This window comes from Dendrobates tinctorius, unplaced genomic scaffold, assembly GCF_039654945.1.
Source record: "Dendrobates tinctorius isolate UK_male_01 unplaced genomic scaffold, ASM3965494v1 ptg000151l, whole genome shotgun sequence".
Lineage (NCBI taxonomy): Eukaryota > Metazoa > Chordata > Amphibia > Anura > Dendrobatidae > Dendrobates > Dendrobates tinctorius.
The window spans coordinates 3134604-3158696 of NW_027361818.1; the positions used below are offsets into that span (position 1 = coordinate 3134604).

At 41.5% G+C, this 24093-nt stretch overlaps 1 protein-coding gene across 1 annotated transcript in view; it reads left to right on the top strand.

The window, feature by feature from the left end:
- The window catches only part of LOC141050190 (uncharacterized), an 83552-nt gene that overhangs the window by 55654 nt on the left and 3805 nt on the right, over window positions 1–24093 (top strand). Inside the window, exons 4-8 of the mRNA XM_073547025.1 lie at window positions 15644–16009; window positions 21057–21164; window positions 22160–22187; window positions 23319–23380; window positions 23466–23515. Of these exons, the coding sequence (XP_073403126.1) occupies window positions 15644–16009; window positions 21057–21164; window positions 22160–22187; window positions 23319–23380; window positions 23466–23515 (614 nt within the window). The remainder of the gene's footprint in view (window positions 1–15643; window positions 16010–21056; window positions 21165–22159; window positions 22188–23318; window positions 23381–23465; window positions 23516–24093) is intronic.

Here is a 24093-nt window from a genome sequence, read left to right on the forward strand (position 1 = left end):
GCTTGAAAATACATCTATTTCTGGCTCCAGTCTGTTTCGCCGTCGAAAGGGACCACCCACCAGTCGGCACACGTACTGCAGAGACATGCACCAGTACATTAAGTAGGCTCTCATTGCTACAGAAATCCCAAACATGTGAATGCTACATCTGGTTTAGGTACACTGTGGTGCTCTGGAGGGAGGGGGCATTTGGATTTGGGAGTGCAGAACTCGATGGATTTCTTTTAGGGAGTGAGGATCCATAGTGCTTTTCCAGAGCCTTTGTGCTACTAGTATCATGATCGCCCCCTATTTTTCTGTTAACAGATGATGGACCTGTGTGGGAACTTGCTCTTTTGTGGATTGAGTTGCAGCCTTTTTTGGGAACATTTTACATAACATTTTGGATTACATTTATCTTGAGCTCTATGCTGAGCACTTACATCGGAGTTTCCAAATGACGAGACTCAGTTGAAGCTTCTGAGTGATCCATTCACTATAATGAGGCAGAAGAGATATTTACGACTATGTCTGGCCTCTGTTCAGTTGTGTCCTTTTTCGAGCTGCTCAAAACTTTGGTAAACCATGCTTTTATTCATAATAAAAAAACAGACACTGATGTTTAAAGGACAGACAGTATCCACGGTGCCTACATCTGACTCGTTATAGGTAATCTTGCGCCGGGGGTTCCATCTGAATCACGTGTTTAGGAGATTTGCATGGAAACCAGAGTAGATAAACATGAGTCAAGCCTTACTTTGAACTTTGTGTTGCAGAATGCACTAATCAATAGCAGGTCAAGGAATGTTTCTATTTTTATTGCTGCTCCTCGTGCGATATAAGTGATTAGATTACTTTATTCTTTTGGTAACGATTAATAGTGGTGTTTACAGGGTTAAAAAACTGGGGACAGTGCAAGCACTATTCCTGGCTGTAATAGCTGGGCCTTGGCTATCGCTTAAGCTATCCTCCTGGCGGCGATTGTGCAGACACAACTCCTGAGCCAGCGCCATCACGAGGACATAGCGGTATATCCATTTACAGGAAAGCTCTGCAAAATAGGGCATGTCATCAAGGGGACCCAATCATTGCCGTGGTGACCTGATGTCATCATGACGATATAGGGGTCACCAGGCACTAGCAAGATAGTTAGACCATACGCATTGCATGATCTAACTAACTTGTGTCTGCAGGGCTCATGCATTGTAGCAACAATCAGATGGGGAAAAGTGAAAATCCCATAGTGGTACTAAGTAAAAAAAAGTTTTAAAAATATTTTGTAAAAATCAACTAATATATTTTTACCCATTTAAAAAATATTTTTATGAAAAAAAAAACAATAAAACTACACATGTTTGGTATCGTCATGTCAGGAGCGACCCAACCTATAGCCATATCCCACTAGTTAACCCCTTCAGTGAACACCAAAGAAAAAGATGAAAAAAAACCTATGCTTTATTATCATAGAATCATAAAATATTAGAGTTGAAAGGGACCTGAATGTCATTGTGTCCAACCCATGCTCAATGCCATGCCAGGCAAACAATCCTAGACTGTAGTGCAGTACCAAAGGAATAAGCAAACTCACAGTCAAGGACAAGCCAAACAATCAGTATCGGTCAGAAGTGGATATGCCAAAGACAAGAGACAAAAGACAGGTCCGGGTCCAAGCTGAGTTCAAGTATCAGGAAGTCCAAACACAAAGGGGAAAACAGAGTCAGGACAGGGAGAGGGGAATAACACAGACATGGGTCAAATCACTGCAGGACAAATCAAAATGAACCAGAGTCAGCTGCTCATGCCATAGGCAGAACTATAACTGACACTGCCTGCAGGAAGCGGCAATGATAAATAGCAAATCTGAACCCAGACAGATGCTGAGAAAGGTTAACCCCTGACATGACCAGACCGGGAGAAAGTAAAGACAAGACTCAAAACCCGGTCTGGATCATGACAATAAATACCATAAAATACTGTAAATTCTTGAATTGCTGTTTTTTTTCATTCTGCCTCCAAAAATCAGAATATAAAGTGATAAAAAAAAAGTCATGTGCCTGAATATGATACAAAAAAGGTCTCACATGACTATATCAGCAGAAATATGGAAAAATTATAGCTCTCAAAATATGGCAATGCAAAAACTTGCTTTTGCAATAAAAAGCATCTTTTAGCGTGTGACAGCAGCCAAACAAAAAAACTTACATAAATTTAATATTGCTGTATTTGCACCAACCCGAAGAATAAAGTAATCTAATCGGTTATACCACACGGGGAACAGCAAAAAAAAATAATTAAAATCAATTATTCACTTGCAGTCAATTTATTCATTTTGCCTCCCAAAGATCGCAGTAAGGCTCGGCTTACATTTATCCTGCTTTCAGTGCTAAGCTCTTACACCAAGGATTCCATGCAAATCTCTGAAATACGTGATTCAGATGGAACCCTCTGGAAGATTCCCTAAAATGAGGCAGATGGAGGAACTGTGGCCGCCTTCTGGCCGCCTATGATCCTGCAGTGTCAGTCTTTTTAGTCGTACTTACAAGCACAATCTGCCACAGTTTTGTGCACTTTTGAAAAGAAGGACCCTGCAGAATAGAGGCCAGGCAGAGTCCAGAGTAACTGGATCCCATGGGGGTTTCATCTAAGTCAAGTCACTCAGTGATTTAGATGAAAACCTCAAAGTAAGTGCTCAGCGTAGAGTGCAAGATAAATGTGATCCCAAATGTTATGTAAAATGTTCCCAAAAAAGCTACAAATCAATCAACAAAAAAAGCAAGTCCCAACTCTGGTCTGTCATCTGTTATCAGAAAAATAGGGGGCTTCCATGTTACTGGTAGTACAATGCTCTGGAGAAGCAAAATGTCTCATCACCCCCAAAATAAATTTAGAAAATTCTGCACTCCCAATTCCAAATGCCCACTTTCCTTCTGAGTTCCAGTGTGCCTAAACCATATTCAACATCCACATATTTGGCATTTCTGTAACCATGAGAGTCAGCCTAATTTACGGGAGTGTGTCTCCAGAAGCATAAGTTGGTCACTACAACAAACTGGTCACAAAAACGTACTGATCACTGCAACGTACTGGGCACTACAATGGCAATTTTCAATTTTTACTTAGCAACATCCACTGCTTCTTGTTTCTGTAAAATACCCATGGAGTCATATTCGTATCTACACCTATAGATAAATACCCAAGGGGATAACATTTCCAAAATGGAGACACTTGAGGGGGGATTATGCTTTTCTAGCATTTAGGGGCCACAAACTATTCTAATGAAATCTGTGCTCTTGGAAGCAAATTGCACTCTGTCCCTCCCGAGTCTCGCCATATGGCTAAGCAGTACTGTACAGCTACATATGGGGTAAGTCTATATTTAGCAGAAATTGTGGGGAAAATTGTGGTGTGCTTTTGCCAATTTTATTTGTATAAATGTAAAATCATTGTGTAAAACAAAATTTTGGTGGTTAAAATGTAACTATTTTTTTTTTCACTGCCCTATTATGTAAGATTCTGTGACACACCTGTCGTCTCACTATCAGTGATGAGCGAGTATACTCGTTGCTCGGGTTTTCCCAAGCATGCTCGGGTGATCTCTGAGTATTTTGGCGTGTTCGGAGATTTAGTGTTTGTCAACTCAGCTGCATGATTTACAGTTGCTAGCCAGCCTGAATACGTGTGGAGTTCTTAACAGACGAGCAACCCCCACATATATTCATCCTGTCCAGCAGCCGTAAATCATGCAGCTGCGTCGACAAATACTAAATCTCCGAGCATGGCAAAATACTCGGAGGTCACCTGAGCATGCTCGGGAAAACCCGAGCAACGAGTATACTCGTTCATCACCAGTCACTATGATCACTGCACCCCTAGATGAATTCATTGAGAAGTGTAATTTGTAAAATTGGGTTCTGCTGCTCTAGCACCTCTAACAATGTGATATGGCACCCTCATACCAGTCCAGCAAAATCTGAACTCAACTATGGTGCTTTTTCCTTAATGACCTTTTTCATGGTATGTCAAAAGTAGCTTTCGACCAAATGTATGGTATTGGTTTATTCATGACAAATAGCACAATGATTTTTGGGTCCATTTTGTCCTGTTACCCTTTTGAAAATAAAAAAATAGGGCTAAGATAACATTTTTGTGGGAAAAGTTTGATTTTTTTTATTTTCAGTACTCTACATTATAAACTTCTGTGATACACCTTGGGGTTCAATTTGCTCACCACACATCTAGATACATTCCTTGAGATGAAAGGTCACTTTGGGGTCACTTATTGGGCGTTTCCACTATTTAGGCACATCAGGGACTCTCCCTCTCCAAACGTGACATGACACACACAGCCTAGTTCATCAAAATTTCAGTTCCAAAACATCTTTCCTTCTTTCTAATGCCTGCTGTGTGCCCAAAACAGTAATTTTCCGCAAAACATGGGGTATCTGAGCACTAAGGTGATATTGCACAAAAATTATTGGGTTCCATTTCCTCTTGTTAATCTCATAAAAATAAAAAATTTGGGACTAAAATAACATTTTTGTGGGAAAAATTTGATTTTTTTTTACATGGCTCTACATTATACACTTCTGTGAGTCAACCGGGGGGTTAAATTTGCTAACCACACATCTAGTTACATTCCTTGAGGTGTTTAATTTCCAAAAAAGGGTAATTTTGGGGGGATTACCACTGTTAAGGCACATCAGCGGTTTTCCAAACGTGACATGGCGTCCGCTCATTATTCCAGCCAAAGTCAAATGGTGCTCCTTCCTTTCCATGCCGTGGCCTTTGTTTTTCCCCATATCTGGGGTATCAGCATAATTAGAAGAAATTCCACAATAAAGTGGTGGGTCCATTTCCTCCTGTTACTCTTCTGAAAATACAAAATTTGGGACTACAAGAACATTTTTGTGAGAAAAATTTAATTTCTTTAAATTCCAAGCTCAACGTCATAAACTTTTGCAAAGCATCAAGCTGTTCAAGGTGCTCACCACAGAGCTAGATAAGTTCCTTGAGGGATCTAGCTTCTAAAATGGTATCACTTGTGGGGGGTTTCCACTGTTTGGGTCCATCAGGGGCTTTTCAAATGCAAAATGGCATCCGCTAATAATTCCAGAAAATGTTGCGTTGAAAAAGTCAAATGGTGCTCCTTCTCTTCTGAGCCCTTCTGTGTGCTTAGACAGTAGTTTGTCTCCACATTTTGGGTATCGGCGTACTCAGGGGAAATTGTGAAACAAATTTTTCAGTGCAATTTCTCCTGCTACCTTTGTGAAAATCCAAAATATGGGGTTAAATTATTTTTTTCATTTTCACGACTCTAAGTTATAAACTGTGAAGTACCTGGGGATTTAAGGTGCTCACTATACATCTAGATAAGTTCACTTATGGGTCCAGTTTCCAAAATTATGTCACCTGTGGGGCATTTCCATTGTTTAGGCACATCAAGGGCTCTCCAAATGCAACATGATGTCTGCTAATTATTCCAGCAAACTTTGCACTGAAAAAGTCAAATGGCGCTCCTTCCCTTCTGAGCCCTGCCGTGCACCTAATCAGTAGTTTTCCCCCATATATGGGATATCAGCATCCTTAGGAGAAATTGAAAAACAAATTTTGTGGTCCATTTTATCCTTTTACCCTTTTCAAAATGAAAAAAATTGGGTGCAAAATTTTTTGTGAAAGGTTCATTTTTTCCTTTATCATTCTATGAATTCTGATAAAGCACCTGAAGGGTAAATACAGTTTTTGAATGTGGATTTGATCACTCTGAGGGCTGAAGTTTGTAAAATGGTGCCATTTATAGTATTTTCTGTCATGTAGACCTCTTAAAGACACTTCAAATGTGATGTTGCCCCTAAAAAAAGGTTTGTAAATTTTGCTGCAAAATGAGAAATCATCAAGCTTTTAATCCTTATACCTTCCTAATAAAAAAAAAATCTTTCAAAAATTGTGCTGATGTTAAGTAGACATCTGGGAAATGTTATTTATTAACTATTTTGTGTCACATAACTCTCTCATTTAAGGGCATAAAAATCATAAGTTTGAAAATGTTCTAAATTTTTTGCCAAACTTCCAATTTTTTTTACAAATAAACACAAGTCATATCAAACAAATGTTACCACTAACATGAAGTACAATATGTCATAAAAAATAATCTCAGAATCAGTGGGATATGTTGAAACATTCACTCATAAGGTGTTAGGCTAGCTTCAGACTAGCGTATTTGCCCGCATCGCATGGCCGCCGCTAAGCCCCGCCTGTCATTTCCTCCCAGGGTCACACATCGCTACATGGGATCTGCACACCCTATCTTTAGCATAGGGTGCGCAGACCGTGCGCTGGCCACTGTCATGATCCATGCTGGATGAGGACTGATAAAAAGCACAGGTAACCTTTTTTTTTCCTAAGCTGTGCTTAAGGTTGGTTTTTGCCCCAGTGGTGGTGAGCGTTATTGCACTCTAGTTTCTTTAGTTTATGTGCACATGATTATAATGCAGGTGTGATTGCTGACTCTGCTATAAAAGAGTCACAGGTGATGCAATCAGAGTTGGTGATTGTGTTCATTTCAACCATCCTTGGTAGAGGAAGGATCTAAAGAGAGGTCCTGGCAGCGCTGTCTTAGCCTTGTGTGAAAGGAGTCATAGGGGATTTCCTTAGCTCTGACAGCACTTGGTAGTAGTGATTCAGGAGGAGAGCTGCATGCTGGTGGTGGACTCTGTTGCCAGGAGCAAGTGCAACAGATTAATGCTAAGTGGTGTTTCCCTGTTTGTGCTTTTCCTTAGTGTGTATTAGTACAGTGGTGGGGCCAGTGCCTGCGTCACCCAGCTCCCTAGCAGGGATAGGTGTAGGGTGTGCTTGGGTGACAGGTTCGTGATCGGCGCCTGGTGCGGAACCGGCATAGTGAACGTTAGGAGCGGTAGGGAAACTGACTCAGGGGAGTGCAGGAGGTCTCCACGTCCCCTTTCCCTATCGCAGGGCCCACCGTTGTATCTTCTCTAAAGCATTTGACACTGTCCCACATAAAAGATTGGTAAGTAAGATGAGAAAGCTTGGGCTAGGGGAAAATGTGTGTAGATGGATAGGTAGCTGGCTTAGTGATAGAAAACAAAGAGTGGTTATTAATGGTGCATACTCAGATTGGGCCAGGGTTACTAGTGGGGGACCACAGGGTTCTGTATTGGGCCCCCTACTATTTAATATATTTAGTAATGATCTAGTGGATGGCTTACACAGTAAAATATCAGTATTTGCAGATGATACAAAACTATGTAAGGTAGTTAACACAAAGGAGGACAGTTTGCAACTACAGACAGATTTGAGTAAATTGGAGAATTGTGCTGAAAAATGGTAAATGAGGTTTAACACAGATAAGTGTAAGGTTATGCACATGGGAAGGAGAAACAGATGCTACAATTACTTACTAAATGGGAAACTGCTGGGGAAATCAGACATGGAAAAAAACTTAGGCATCTTAGTCAATAAGAAGCTAAATTGGAGTGCCCAGTGTCAGGCAGCTGCCACCAAAGCAAATAGGGTCATGGGATGCATTAGAAGAGGTCTGGGGACACGAGATGAAAACATAATTCTCCCTCTGTACAAATCACTCGTCAGACCACACTTGGAGGATTGTGTGCAATTTTGGACGCCGGTGCTCAAGAAAGACATTACTCAACTTGAAAGGGTTCAAAGGCGGGCTACTAAAATGATAAATGGAGATAGTTCACTACAATACCCACAAAGGTTATCAAAATTAGGTCTATTTACTCTAGAAAAGAGAAGACTTAGGGGAGACCTAATTTTTATGTACAAGTATATCAGAGGGCAATACAGAGATCTCTCCAATGAACTGTTTGTACCAAGGACTGTGACAAGAACAAGGGGGCATTCTCTTCATTTGGAGGAAAGACAATTTCTGCACCAGCATAGAAGAGGGTTCTTCATGGTAAGAGCAGTGAGGCTCTGGAATTCTCTTCCTGAGGAAGTGGTGATGGCCAATTCACTGAATGAATGTAAGAAAGGAATGGATGCTTTTCTTGTGAGTAACAGTATAGAAGGTTACGAATAACAGAATATTATAGGTAGATGGTTGACCCAGCTTAGGGGAAGGAATTTTTTTCCCAATGGAGAAAATTGGCTTCTACTCTGTGGGTTTTTTTTACCTTCCCCAGGATCAACAATGCAGAACAGCTGCACTAAAAATGGGCTGAACTAGATGGACATAAGGTCTTCCTTCAGCCTTCAAAACTATGTTACTATGTAACTGTTTCCCTACCCCTTGTATTGTCGTTTTAGTTACCGGCCTGCGAGCCGTGTCACACAGGATGGGTCCACGTGACATTATCACCAACCAAAATTTTTTTTTTTTCTGCTGAGTAGTGTTGAGCATTCTGATACTGCAAATATCGGGTATCGGCCGATATTCGCTGTATCGGAATTCTGATACCGAGTACCGATATTTTTACAATATTGGATACCGGAATTGGAAGTTCCCATAATGCAATGAGCCACTGTTGTGGCTGTGATTGGCTGCTGAAATTATGTCATCATGATGCGCGGTCTGTGCGAGCCTGCCGGGGGTCTGTGCGGGCATGCCGGGGGTCTGTACATACATACATACTACGTACTACATACATACTTCATATATACTACATTCATACAGCATACATACATACTACATATATACAACATTCATACAACATACATACATACTACATACATACTACATATATACTGCATATATACTACATTCAAAAAGCATACATACATACTACATACATACTACATATATACTACATTCATACAACATACATACATACTACACACTACATACATACTTCTTAAATACTACATTCATGCAACATACATACATATATACTACATACATACTACATATACTACATAAACTCCGCTTACAAAGGACTTTCAGAACAGCAGAGAGAATTATAGGTTCCCCCATGCCTAAAATCCAGGATCTTTATGATAAGAGTATTCGATCCCACGCATTGAAAATTTCATCCGATCCCTCTCACCCGGGACACTCCTCTTTCCAACTACTCCCTTCAGGACGTCGCTTCAGAGTCCCCAAATGCAGCACCAGCCGCCATATGAACAGCTTCTATCCACTCTCTGTTCAACAATTAAATCGTCATGTGTAGACTATATACTGTATCTGTCTTGTTAGATGTTACTTGTTGTATCTGTTGTTATATATTATGTTGCCTCTTTGCCACAAAGAATTCCTTGTATATATGTAATATGTACTTGGCGATAATAAATTTGATTGATTGATTGATATATACTACATTCATACAGCATACATACATAATACATGCATACTACATATATACAACATTCATAGAACATACATGCATACTACATACTACATACGTACTACATATATACTACATTCATACAACATACATACATAGTACATACATACAACATCCTACAGACATACAACATACATACTACATACATACTACATACATTACATTCATACATTCATACAATACATACATATAGACATACAGTACATATAACATAGAGTACATACTCACCATCACTTATCACTTTGTTCTCCGAAGCCAGTGTCATCTCACTGTAAAAAATATGAAAAAAACAAACAAGCAATATACTCCCTGATCCGCAGAAATCCACGAGTGTCCCACGATGATCTCCTGCACTGCATCACTGAGAGGTTACTATAGTTCACTGGTCTCACTTTATGGCAAAAGCTGCGAGGGAACTTTCTCACACAGCAATGCCAAAAGTGAGACTAGTGACTATTTTTTTACAGTGGCGAAGGAATACAGGGCAGAAGGATACCTACATCCTGTCATTGGATTCCCGGGGCCCCTAGAGAGCGGTCGCATCAGCTGATGCTGCTGTTCTCCACGGGAGATCGTCATGGGACACTCGTGGATTTCTGCGGATCAGGGAGTATATTGCTTGTTTGTTATTTTCATATTTTTTATAGATGACACTGGCTTCGGGGAACAAAGTGACAAGTGATGGTGAGTATGTACTCTATGTTGTATGTACTGTATGTCTATATGTATGCATTGTATAAATGTATGAATGTATTGTATGTAGTATGTATGTAGTATGTATTTTGTATGTCTGCAGAATGTTATATGTATGTTGTATGTATGTAGTATGTACTATGTATGTATGTATGTTGTATGAATGTAGTTTATATGTAGTATGTATGTAGTATGCATGTATGTATGTTGTATGAATGTAGTATATATGAAGTATGTATGTAGTATGTATGTATGTTGTATGAATGTAGTATATATGTAGTATATATGTAGTATGTATTATGTATGTATGTATGTTGTATGAATGTAGTATATATGTAGTATGTATGTATGTATGTTGTATGAATGTAGTATATATGCAGTATGTACTATGTATGTATGTATGTTGTATGAATGTAGTATATATGTAGTATGTATGTATGTATGTTGTATGAATGTTGTATATATGTAGTATGTATGTATGTTGTATGAATGTTGTATATATGTAGTATGTATGTAGTATGTATGTTGTGTGAATGTAGTATATATGAAGTATGCATGTAGTATGTATGTTGTATGAATGTTGTATGAATGTAGTATATATGTAGTATGTACTATGTATGTATGTATGTTGTATGAATGTTGTATATATGTAGTATGTATGCTGTATGAATGTAGTGTATATGTATTATGTATGTAGTATGTATGTTGTATGAATGTTGTATATATGTAGTATGTATGTATGTATGTAGTATGTACTATTTATGGATGTATGTTGTATGAATGTAGTATATATGTAGTATGTAGTATGCATGTATGTATGTAGTATATATGAAGTATGTATGTAGTATGTATGTGTGTATGTTGTATGAATGTAGTATATATGTAGTATGTATGTAGTATGTATGTACGTTGTATGAATGTTGTATATATGTAGTATGTATGTATGCTGTATGAATGTAGTATATATGTAGTCTGTATGTAGTATGTAGTATGTATGTTGTATGAATGTAGTATATATGTAGTATGTATGTAGTATGTATGTTTGTATGTTGTATGAATGTTGTATATATGTAGTATGTATGTAGTATGTATGTGGTATGTATGTATGCTGTATGAATGTAGTATATATGTAGTATGTATGCATGTTGTATGAATGTTGTATATATGTAGTATGTATGTATGCTGTATGAATGTAGTATGTATGCAGTATGTATGTATGTTGTATGAATCTAGTATATATGAAGTATGCAGTATGTATATTGTATGAATGTTGCATTTATGTAGTATGTATATTTTTTTTTTTACATTCAACACATTATCCGGATGATGGGACTGCTACTGTCCCATCATTGGCTAATGTGTCAATCACTGTCATTGAAGCAGACATAGCCCGATGGGACTTGTAGTCCCATCGGACGATGCCTGCACACACACTCAACCCCCGGCAGGCCTGCACAGACCCCCAGCAGCCAGCACAGACCCCCGGCAGGCCCCCACAGACCCCCGGCAGTCCGCACAGACCCCCGGCAGCCGGCACAGACCCTGGCAGGCCCATACAGACCCCCAGCAGGCCTGCACAGACCCCTGGCAGTCCGCACAGACCCCCGGCAGCCGGTACAGACCCCCGGCAGTCCGCACAGACCCCCAGCAGGCACGTACAGACCCCCGGCAGGCCCGCACAGACCCCCGGCAGGCCCACACAGACCCCCGAGAGGCCCGTACAGACCCCGCCCGCACACACAGACATTCACAGTGTTCGCCCACACACCGCCCACACTCTTCCCCCCTCCCGAACTGGATATACAAGTAAAGAAAGGGTTTTTTTTAATTCCGATATTTCTGTCCCATTGACTTGAATGGGACTTCCGGTATTGGAATCGGCGATAACCGATACTTTTTGGGTATCGGCCGATCCAATCCGATCCGATATTTCTCAATATCGGATGGTATCGCTCAACACTACTGCTGAGCCATGGACCCAGTACAGACCTTTGCCCAAATGCTGCAGACCCTTACTGATGAGATTAGGGGGCTGCGTGGTGAGTTGGTGCAGCAACTGCAGCAGTTGGTGGGCTTTGGGGGCTTGGTTCAGAGACAGGCTCAGCCAGAACCGAAGATATCCCTCCCTGATAGATTTTCTGGAGGGAGAGATAAATTCTTGGTGTTTCAACAAGCCTACAAATTGTATTTCAGGCTGCGCCCTCGTTCATCAGGGAGTGAAGAGCAACTGGTGGGAATCATTATGTCCCTTCTTAAAGGGGATCCCCAATCCTGGGCCTTCTCCCTACCGGATGATTCTCCATCTTTAGAGTTCTTGGACGAGTTCTTTGCGGCTTTGTCGCTTGTGTATGGGGATCCTGATGGTGTCGCCCTGGCGGAATCTCGAATCCATAGGTGTAAACAGGGAGCCCGGGTCGCTGAGGAGTACTGCTCAGAGTTTAGGAGATGGGCCATTAATACTCAGTGGAATGACCCTGCACTTAGGAGTCAATTTGTGCAGGGTTTGACTCCAAAGTTGCTGGATACTCGGGTGCAGTATGCCGCCCCCTGGTCGCTGGAGGCCGCCATGTCCCTTGCCATCCGGGTCGATAGACGCCTTAGGGAAATACATATACAAAAAGTGCCCCCTGATGTCCTTGCTAGGGAGGAGGACCCACCAGTGCGGAACTGAGGATCCCAGACAGCCCGGTGTTGTTGATCCAAAAAAGGGGGTGTCTGCGGCTCGTCGTGGTGGGGGGGGTATGCTTTTCCTGTGGGAAGCCTGGCCATTTTATGAGAGCCTGCCCAGTTCATGCCAAGTCTCCTGACGAACCCAAGCCAAGTAGGAGGAGCTAGTTTGCTTTCGGAGCTGCCTACGGTTCGGGGAGTGGTGTCGGCATGTTTGTACTGTGGGCAGACTGGTCATGTCCTGAAGGCTTGCCCATTGCACGCCAAATGATCTGTGCCATCTGAGAAGCCGCATTCCCCTGGTCGCTTGGAGGGAGGCAACCAGAGAGTATACATTTCCTCCATTTTGCCCTCCCAAAGTACCATGTCAGTAGAGGTCTTGGCTGGCGGGGTACCGGAGGTGACACCGGTGTTTGTGGACAGCGGAGCAGGAGTCAGTCTGGTGGATGCTCACTTTGTCCAGACTCATGGTCTGAGGTGTAGGATGCTAGCCCAGCCTATAAGCTTCTGGGCCATAAACTCTGTTCCACTGAGCCAGGGGAGCTTGACCAAGGTCGTAGAGAATATCCAGCTGCGTATAGGACATCATGAGGAGTCGTTGTCATGCTATGGGATGAAGCTGAATGGGAGGAGACACAGATTAGATATTAGAAAAAACTTTTTGACAGTTAGAGTGATCAATGAGTGGAACAGGCTGCCACGAGAAGTGGTGAGTTCTCCTTCAATGGAAGTCTTCAAACAGAGGCTGGACAGACATCTAACTGGGATGATTTAGCGAATCCTGCTTTGAGCAGGGGGTTGGACCAGATGGCCCAGGAGGTCCCTTCCAACTCTACGATTCTATGATTCTACGTCTTGGAGGGAATGCCAGTACCTATTGTTTTAGGCCTCCCTTGGCTAAAGAGACACAACCCAGTAATAGATTGGCGGGCGAGGGAAGTGGTCAGCTGGGGGCACTCGTGTGAGGGCTGCTGCATAATGTCTCTGCGATCTCTCTTCAACGGACCACTTCCTCTCCGGTGAGGGAAGCAGATGTGCAGCAGGAGAGTAGGGGCAAGTCTCAACCCTCGCCATTGGCCAACCCTGGGAGGCGCAGACCTCGTGGTGGAAGGGATTGGAGGGTGGTGTACCCCTTGGTGAGGTGCGGGGGTGTGAGTGTGGTGACACAGGGGGACGCCTCTGTTGTCAATCCCAGAAAGAGTTCTCCAAGTGGTGACAAACGAACGAGTGGCAATAAACATTCAGGTCCGGACCTGTGTGTGAACGAGCGTGTATGGGTGGCCACCAGAAAACATCCAGTGGAAGTGTGTTGTGGAGCGTTACCAGCTTATACCAAACATACACATACACAACCCGTTCCCCTGGTCAGAGCTTCGGAGATGTGTGTTGCCTCCAGAACATACGTTGCCAATACCAGCGGGCTCGTTTCTCATCAACCTGACATGCAGGTAGTTGCTGGGGTGAACTCTGGGTCTGGGCGTCCTCACTGTAGGTGGTTCCCAGATGGGGAGCGGTCTTGAGGGTCCAGAGGCCCCTCATTAAGGGGAGGGTACTGTCATGATCCATACTGGATCAGGACTGACAAAAACCACAGGTAACCTTTTTTTTCCTAAGCTCTGCTTAAGGTTGGTTTTTGCCCCCGGTGGTGGTGAGCGTCATTGCACTCTAGTTTCTTTAGTTTATGTGCACATGATTATAATGCAGGTGTGATTACTCTGCTCTGCTATAAAAGAGTCACAGGTGTTGCAATCAGAGTTGGTGATAGTGTTCATTTCAACCATCCTTGGTGGAGGAAGGATCTAGAGAGAGGTCCTGGCAGCACTCTCTTAGCCTGGTGTGAAAGGAGTCATAGGGGATTTCCTTAGCTCTGACAGAGCTTGGTGGCAGTGATTCAGGAGGAGAGCTGCATGCTGGTGGTGGACTCTGTTGCCAGGAGCAAGTGCAACAGAGTAAAGCTAAGTGGTGTTTCCCTGTTTGTGTTTTTCCTTAGTGTGTATTAGTACAGCGGTGGGGCCAGTGCCTGCGCCACCCAGCTCCCTAGCAAGGGATAGGTGTAGGGTGTGCTTGGGCGACAGGTTCATGATCGGTGGCCGGTGCGGAACTGGCTTAGGGAACGTTAGGAGCGGTAGGGACACTGACTCAGGGGAGTGCAGGAGGTCTCCACGTCCCCTTTCCCTATCGCAGGACCCACCATTGTAACTGTTTCCCTACCTCTTGTCTTGTCGTTTTAGTTACCGGCCTGCGAGCCATGTCACACAGGACAGAATCACGTGCTGCGTCTTGTTGCCAGCCTGCTGGTCGCGTCACACAGGACGGGTCCACGTGACAGCCGTGCGCTAGTAGGACTTTAGTGTGTGTTGTGCCCTTTTGATGGTGCTCCGAGCGCACCAAAATGCAACATGGTGCATTCGGCGCACATCGGCGCACTGTCAAAAGAGCGCAGCGCATGCAAAATCCTACTAGCGCACGGCCAGCCACGGTCTGCGCACCCTATGCTAAGGATAGGGTGTGCAGATCGCATGCAGTGATGTGCGACCCTGGAAGGAGATGACCGGCGTGGGTGTGACAGGGGGCGGGGCTTAGCGGCGGCTAGTCTGAAGCTAGCTTTAATGGTCAGAATTGTAAAATTTGGCCTGGTCATGAAGGTGAAAATAGGCTTAAGAGTGAGGGGATTAAAGAAAATATAATATATTAGCTTAACTAGATTTTTTTTTACAATATTAAAAGTGTTGTATATAATGACCACTTCATTGCAATGTTGAAGGACTAGAAAAGGCAGGATACTAACACTGTACTCAGCACAGAGCGATAAGATCTGTTTGTAGCTTCCCTGTCACCCCCTTATCTCTATGGAGGACCGTCCTCCGTTTCTCTAATAGTCGATTCCATTTTTAGCTAGTTGATTCCCTTTAGCTGTCATACAGCACTTGCACCTTTTTGAATTATTTAACATGAATTTCCTTTTCAATTTCTCATACTAGATATATCCAACAAGCCATCTTTTGAAGTTGTGCAACAATACACAATCTCACCGGACAGAGACGATTCTGCAACCATCAACTGCTCGTTCACACACCAACCGGGCATTGACACTCTGTGGATGGGAGTTTTCTGGAGAGTTGGCAGCCCAAAGGGTATTTATGCCTATCATCCCTTAATGGAGATGGTTCACTCGAGCTACAGAGGAAGGACAGAACTGAGAGGACTGGCTGATCTCCATATAAAGGAGGTCAGCGATACTGATAACACAACATATTACTGCTTTGTGATGTTCAAGTTCTGTATCGCTAATGACAAAACCAGCTCATCCATTCAATATGGAAGTGAGACCAATCTAATGGTAAATGGTAAGTGTAAAGAGACCAATCATTCATGTTAGTCTGTGTCATGTCTCAGTAACAGAAGAGCAAATTTTTTGATTTTTCCCTGGAAATTTGAATCACTGTAAATTGATTCATCTGCAAAACAAAACTACTTCAAAGCCTGTAGTTACACTAGAAAGATGTATTTATTATTCTCTTTTCCTCATACACTAATAATCACTGCTGTCACACACAGTATCCTCTCTTTATCAAGATTTGCACAAAATGGATGCTGCATTCCCAGCTTCAGCTTTTAAATAGACTATGCAAGTGAATCTTATTTGACTGTGAGACATCACTTTGCAGTCAGCAGTAATGTCTCCGCATGGTCATCTTAAATTTCATCCCCCTTATTCTATTACAAATGCCCCGAAAGGGAGGAGAGGGTGACATCACACACATGTGAGCAGACTCCTCCCACTTTTTAAGCAGCTGCTCCCCCTAGGGCTTAAAAGGGAAAATATCAAACATTTTTTAATCATTTTTTCAAATTTTAAACCATTTAACAATATATAACTTTTTTTTAAATAAAACATTAATATTTTACATTTTTTCAATTTTTTTAAAAAAAGTTTGATGACGCAATTGTTTATGATGTTACCAAACTGTAAGGGAAATAACTAACCATTAAATTACAGTATAGCAGCCTGCAGCCATCTCACAAAGGAGAGGACACAGCAACGGTGAGCCAATTAATCTAGTTTAGAAAAAATGCCACAAAATAAAAAAAACCTTGTCTGTCCGAGCTGTGAAAAACACCACAGTTGTTTATTTCTGTGTATGCAAGGTAAAGACTTAAACTAAGTAAAAATGTAGATGTGACTTATTTAGTGAAATGCAACGTAAATCCTCTTTATTTTTTTTCCCCAATCTGGATGAACATTATCTTTTAGTTTATTTTACGTACTTACACCTCACCTCATAATTTACCCCACTTTATTCTTCTTACTCCTTCCCTAAACCCTTGACACCTACTCATTTCACAAAAAAAGATGGAAACATGTTATTTAAAATGTTAAGAATTCTTTAATATTTCCCTTTTAAAAAGAGAACTTTGTATCAAAACTAATGAAATAATTGGTCTTCATTGTAGGGATTCCACTGTAAAACCAAAATTTAGCAGTTAAATTTCATGCAATCAATAAAAAACTATAAATAACTAATGAAGAGCAAATTAGTTTGATGTGGGTAAAATTAATGTAGAATTTTTAGGAATTTGCTGAACTATTGATTCATTGGTTCCTGCTAATTGTCTAAAAGTGCTGCTGCAATTTCAGACTTTGCAAAAGATTGTGTGATCCAGGAAGGAATCACATAACTGTGTTCATGGCTTGGTTGGTTTCCCCTTAGTACCTTGCAGCTTGTGCTTTGTATTTTAGCCTGTATAAAAGCAAAGGCAATGAATGCAGCAGCCATTTATTTGAGAATTTGAATAGTGAGCAGAAGTCACAGCTTACAACTTGGCAAAGAATCACATCACTGTGTTCACGGCTTGGTTGGCTTTCCCTTAGTACCTTGCAGCTTGTACTTTGTATTTTAGCCTCTATAAAAGCAAAGGCAATGAATGTAGCAGCCATTTAGTTGAGAATTTGAATAGTGAGCGGAAGTCACAGCTTACAACTTGGCAAAGAACCACATCACTGTGTTCATGGCTTGGTTGGTTTCCCCTTAGTACCTTGCAGCTTGTACTTTGTATTTTAGCCTCTATAAAAGCAAAGGCAATGAATGTAGCAGCCATTTAGTTGAAAATATGAATAGTGAGTGGAAGTCACAGCTTACAACTTGGCAAAGAACCACATCACTGTGTTCATGGCTTGGTTGGTTTCCCCTTAGTACCTTGCAGCTTGTACTTTGTATTTTAGCCTGTATAAAAGCAAAGGCAATGAATGTAGCAGCCATTTAGTTGAGAATATGAATAGTGAGCGGAAGTCACAGCTTACAACTTGGCAAAGAACCACATCACTGTGTTCATAGCTTGGTTGGTTTCCCTTTAGTACCTTGCAGCTTGTACTTTGTATTTTAGCCTGTATAAAAGCAAAGGCAATGAATGTAGCAGCCATTTAGTTGAGAATTTGAATAGTGAGCGGAAGTCACAGCTTACAATTTGGCAACATAGGGACAGAGAGGAAGCCATAAAACAAAGAAGAAACTGTATGTATAGTGTGTGATATCACAGCAGTAAAGAACAATTAGTGTGTGAGGTGAAATGAATAGTGTCATGTATGCACAATATTTTTTTTCATTTGATACAGTCCTTTTTCCATTCTGTTAAATATTGTTTCAAGCATTACCTTAACTTTCTATAAGAAATGTCTTAAAATATTTTTTTTAATTATTGTAAAAACTATCTTGAAACCAAATTGGCGATTTATATACTAGACAAGAGTTTAGAATAAAGTCAAATTTTCTGCCTTATCTGGCTGGAATGTTCCTTTTCAATGATCACTTTATCCCTAGAATTTATTTTAAATTAAGGACATATTTTTAACAATATGGTTTCATTTCTCTCATTATCTGAAAGCCTACTAATTCAAAACATGCAGTTAGTCCAAAACATGTAATCTAATCCCAAATGAATTCCTCATTCCAAACGGCATCAAAATTGATTTTGACAAATTCATTCTAATGTCTGGAAAATTTCCAAACTATATAATGGCAACCTGTCACCAGAAAAAAACTCCATTGACTTGTAGATATGGGGTTAATCTTCAGGTTAATAGTGTTATTATGCTGGTCGACGCCTCGTCGTAGCCTACCGCTGTGGAAAGAACATTAACTTTGCCCCCCTTCCACCATGCAGTGTTCTCATCTTAGTCAAGGATGACGTCTCAGATGTCTCCACAGGTCGGGAGGATGATTTAAGTAATATCGTGCACAAACGCATTCAAATTCAATATCCATGTCACCACTCACCTCAGTAAAAGTATCAGCTTAATACACAGCATAAGGAGATGTTGCGCATGCGCCATACGTCTAGCATAAGCTCAAGAAAAAGGATTATGTGACCGTTAGTCTTGCAGTCAGAGATGCGACACTGTGTAAGTGTGTGCCTAAAGACGTGCACCAAGCAGCGGACCACATGACATGATCGCGGTCAATATCGATATACAAAGGAAAAAGTAGGTGCATATACTAGGATACGTCATAGCGTCAAGTGCAAGAGTCAGCTGTCACATGGTCCCAGTCATATGGTCAATCTTGCAACAAATACGGAGATCCCAGCGGGGTCAACATTTGTGATGTGTAAAGGAAATAATACATGTTTTCTAATTATTTAAAAAATGTAAATCTGAAAATTGTTATGTGCATTTGTATTCAGTCCCCCCCCCGAGTCAATGCTCAATACACTATTCACTGCAGTTATTGCTTCAGTCTTATGGGGTCTGTCTTTCCAGGTTTCCACATCTAGAGGTGACATTTTTGCTCCTGCTTCTTTGTACACTCGCACTTACTCAGGGACGTTGGATGGAGATGTTTTTGATCAGAATTTTCATGTATTGCCATGGATTCTCAATGAGATTTTGGTTTGGACTGCGAATGAGCTGTTCACACACATGAATATGCTCTGATCTAAACCATCCACTGTAGCTCTGGCAGGGTGCCTATATTTAGCTCCAGCCATCTTCTGATCACCTCTGACCAGCCGTGCTGTCCTTGCTGAAGAAAAGCATCCACTCAGCATGATGCTGCTACCACTATGTGTGACAGTAGGCATGGTGTTTTCAGGGTGATGTGCAGTTTTTGTTTTCTGCCACACAGTCTTTTGCATTTAGCCCAAATGTTTCTACTTTGGTTTTATTTGACCAGAACAACTTCTTCCACGTGCTCACTGTGCCCCATATATGGCTTTTTGCAAACTGCAGGCAGGACTTCTTATGGTTTTAAAAAATTGATTTCTTTTTTCCACTCTTTAATAAAGGCCAGATTTGTGGACTACACAATTAATTTTTTATCATGTGGATAGATTCTCCCTCCTGAGTTGTGAATCTCTGCAGCTACTTCAGAGGGACTATATGCCTCTTGGCTTCTTCTCTAATTAGTGATTCGGATGTCAGTTTAGGTGGACAGCCATGTCTTGGTAGGTTTGCACCTGCGCTATACTCCTTTTGTTTTTGGATGATGGATTGAAAAGTGCTCCATGAGATGCTCAAAGCTTGGGCTATTTTTTATAAACTAACCCTGCGTTTCTCTTCAACACAACTTTGTCCTAGACCTAGTCTGGCGTGTTCTTTAGTTTTCATGAAGTTGTTTGATCCCTAATGTTCTCAAACCTCTGAGGCCTTCACAGAAGTGTTGTAGTTATACCGAGAAGAAATTACACACACGGGTGCTCCATTTACTAATTATGTGACTTCTGGGGCAAATGGTCACTAAGGAATTTATTTAGAGGTATCAGACTGCAGGGACTGAATACAAATGCACAAAACAATTTTCTGATTTATATTTTTAAAATAATTAGAAAACCACAGATCATTTCCTTTACACTTCACAAATACTTGCTACTTAGTGTAGGTATCACAGAAAATCCAAATAAAAAACATTTAAACATGTTACGTGAAAAAATGTGGAAAAGTTCACTTTGTATGAATATTTTGTAAGGCAGTGTATATGTCACAGAGCGTGTTCGAGTGTTTGTTGGTCTCTGGAAATAGGGGACTTGGGACTTGCAGACACTTCTAGAATGAAGTAGAGGTGTGTGCGCTCAACCTCCAACCTACCATTTATTATTTATTAGTGTGGCAGAGAAAGTCGAGTGATATACAAAAGCCCCATTAACAATTATTGGCTCAGAGGCAGCAACCACGCACCTCCACTTAAATCAGAATGGAATGGTAGAGTCCTGTTTTCAGGGTCCAAATACGCGGTCTAGAGATTGCTGGTAGATCTATCGGCTAGAGGCCCATTGGTTAGCACGTTATTACACTGTCACATGGATAGGGAAAAAATTGATTTTTTTTTGGTGAATAACAATTATATAATAATCTGAGCTGAGATCCACAGTGTAATTCTAATTGGTCTATTTTGGATACAGGTTTTCATAACCAGCCTGATGATCACACATGGGTATATATCTTGATTGCTGCTGTGCCCATAATTATTTTATGTGTTGTAATCATCATCTTCATCTTAAAGAAAAGAGGTAAGAGCCCCTCCCTCTGAAGGTTGGTACAGATAGAATGGAACTATTAATCTGCTCCTGCAAGGTGATTCAGACAGGGGGAGACTATGAGTCTCCCTCCCCCTGAAGGGTGATAGAAAGAAGGAGCTAGGAGTGTTCTCCTCCTCTGAGGTGTTACAGAAAGGAGGAACCATGAGTATCCCCCTCCTGTGGGGTGTTAAAGATAGGAGGAGCTATGAGTCTAATCCCCCTGCAGGGTGATGCAGTTATGAAGGACCAATGAGTCTCCTGAGTCTCCCCCCCTGCAAAGTGACACAGATTGTTTGAGCAATAAGTTTCTTCCTTGTTCATGGCTATACAGATAGTAGGAGCTATGATACTCCACTCTCTGTAGGGTGATACAGATAGGAGTAGCTATGAGTCTCCTCCTCCTGCAGGGTGATACAGATACGAGGAGCCATGAGTCTCCTCCCCCTGAAGGATAATACAGATAGAAGGAGCTATGAGTCTCCTCCCCCTGCAGGGTGATAAGGATAGGAGAAGCTATGAGTCTCCTCCCCCTGCAGAGTGATACAGATAGGAGGAGTTATGAGTCTTCTCCTGCAGGGTTATACAGATAGGAGATAGGAGGGGGCTATGAGTCTCCTCCTCCTGCAGGGTGAAACAGATAGGAAGAGCTATGAATCTCCTCCCTCTGCAGGGTGAAACAGATAGGAGGAGCTATGAGTCTCCTCCCCCTGCAGGGTGATACAGATAGGAGGAGCTATGAGTCTTCTCCTGCAGGGTTATACAGATAGGAGGAGCTATGAGTCTCCTCCCTCTGCAGGGTGAAACAGATAGGAGGAGCTATGAGTCTCCTCCCCCTGCAGGGTGATACAAAAAGTAGAAGTTGTGATTCTCCTTCCCCTGTAGGGTGTTGTGAGTCTCCTGTTGTAGAGTGATACAGATTTGGTGTTTATTTCTAGATTATAATGCAAGTATTAATCATTATTATTCTATTTTCCTTCTTCTTCTAGGTCACATTTGCAAGAAGCCCAGCAGGAGGTGAGTTTTTAATATCCTACTGTATTAAATTATGGGTCTCACTAAGCAAATACATCGCATATAACTGGCACAATTAGGAGCCAGTATTTTATTACAAAATCTGTAGAAAGCGACACACAATATTACAGTATTTTCTGTATGATTTCTTCATGTTCCATGAAATGGGATTTTGTCTATGGATGCAGAACTTTGGATGCTGAAACATTAGTTTATTAGCTTTATACATTTTAGTAGTACGCAAAAGCCAATCAGAAAATGAAGATCTTCACTGCTTAGCTTGGTTACGTGAGGGGTTATGTGAGGGGTTTGGGTGGTGTGGGGCATTGAGCAGGGGAAATAAAAAAAAACATGGATTTTGAAGGACCTCAGAATCAAACAGAAAATGCAGCTAAACCTTAACCTAGCTGTACACTGATAGACCAGATATCAAAGCTATATGGAAGATTAAAAGTCGCTGCAAATCTGAAAAATTAACATTTAATAATGATTTAACTTTTGTCCATGAAATTCACTTTGCATCCATTTGATTCAAAAATGTATTATTATGCTCTGGAATTTCTCCCGATACCACAGCACAAAAAAGTTTAGAAAAAAAAACATTACTCACCCAGACCTCACCTGTCCTACCTTGCAGTTCTTCTATGGTTTACTTCTTCGGTCCGGTCTTGACTTGATCGTCTCCAGAATCTTTCTGCACCCGCCATCTTCACTGACAGCTACACAGTTTAGGCCCCAAAATATTTTAATGTCTATGTAAAAGATGCCGCAGATGGCATGATTAAGTCCAGACAGAAGAAGACATCTGAAGTGAAGCCATACTGTGGGACAGGTGAGGGCAGGTTGAGCATACACAGTATAAATCTGTTTTTTAACTGTTTCCCGACCTCATATAATCCAGGAAGGTCATGGCTGTCCATTACACATTTTGCTGGTTTTGCGCTAAGCAAATTGCAAAACTTTCAGATTTGAGCAAATCCACATTTTTTATTACATTTGTGGCACATTCAACTTGTTCGTGTCTAGCAGGTAATCATTACCCAGTAAAGGTCAATCATGGATGAATTTTAAGAACTTTTCTGATTAACCAAATTATAAATGTTTTCAATAGCTTAACAATGCCTCTTTTTTCAGGGAGGACCATAAACATATGACCTCAGAAATTGTATTAGAAGAGCAGATTCCTTCTGGCAATGGTGAGTTTCGCTGCACAGCAGAGGTAAGATGTTTCCCCTTTACCAATTTAAAATGTTTTTAATTCTTGTTTTAATATTTTTCTAGTACAAACTCCAACAGTGTCCTCCAGTGCTCCTCCCCCACCACCACAAGAGGTGAGATTTATGAGAGCTTCATGTGTTATTCCTTTTCAATCCTCTTGATAATGATCTAAAGCACACATGTCAAACTTTGGCCCATTGGCAAATCTGGTAATTATATTTGGCCCGCGTCACTGACACCCCCCATTATACTATATGGAGGACTACGCGATGTCATTATACTGTATGGAGGACTACATGGGGCCCATTATGCTGTATGGAGCGCTATGTGGGGCACATTTTTCATGGAGGACAATGAGGGGCCCGTTAAAACAGTATGTTGGGCCATTACACTGTATGGAGGACTATGGGGAGTACATGATACTGAATAGAGAACTTTGTGGGACCCATTATACTATATAGAGGACTATGTGAGGCCCATTTATCCAACAGGTATCTCTCAAAAATACAGCAAAAAAGGCAGAGATGCTTACCTGCCCAGCCCTCCAAACAAATGCACTATCAGGATGCAGTGGACCCATATAGTTAAGATGGTGGCAACACAGGTGCCAGAATACCGATAAGACAACCGCTCTCATCCTACCAATCCATGGAGAGGGCGGTTGCTTGTTATATAAACGCACAGTGAAGAC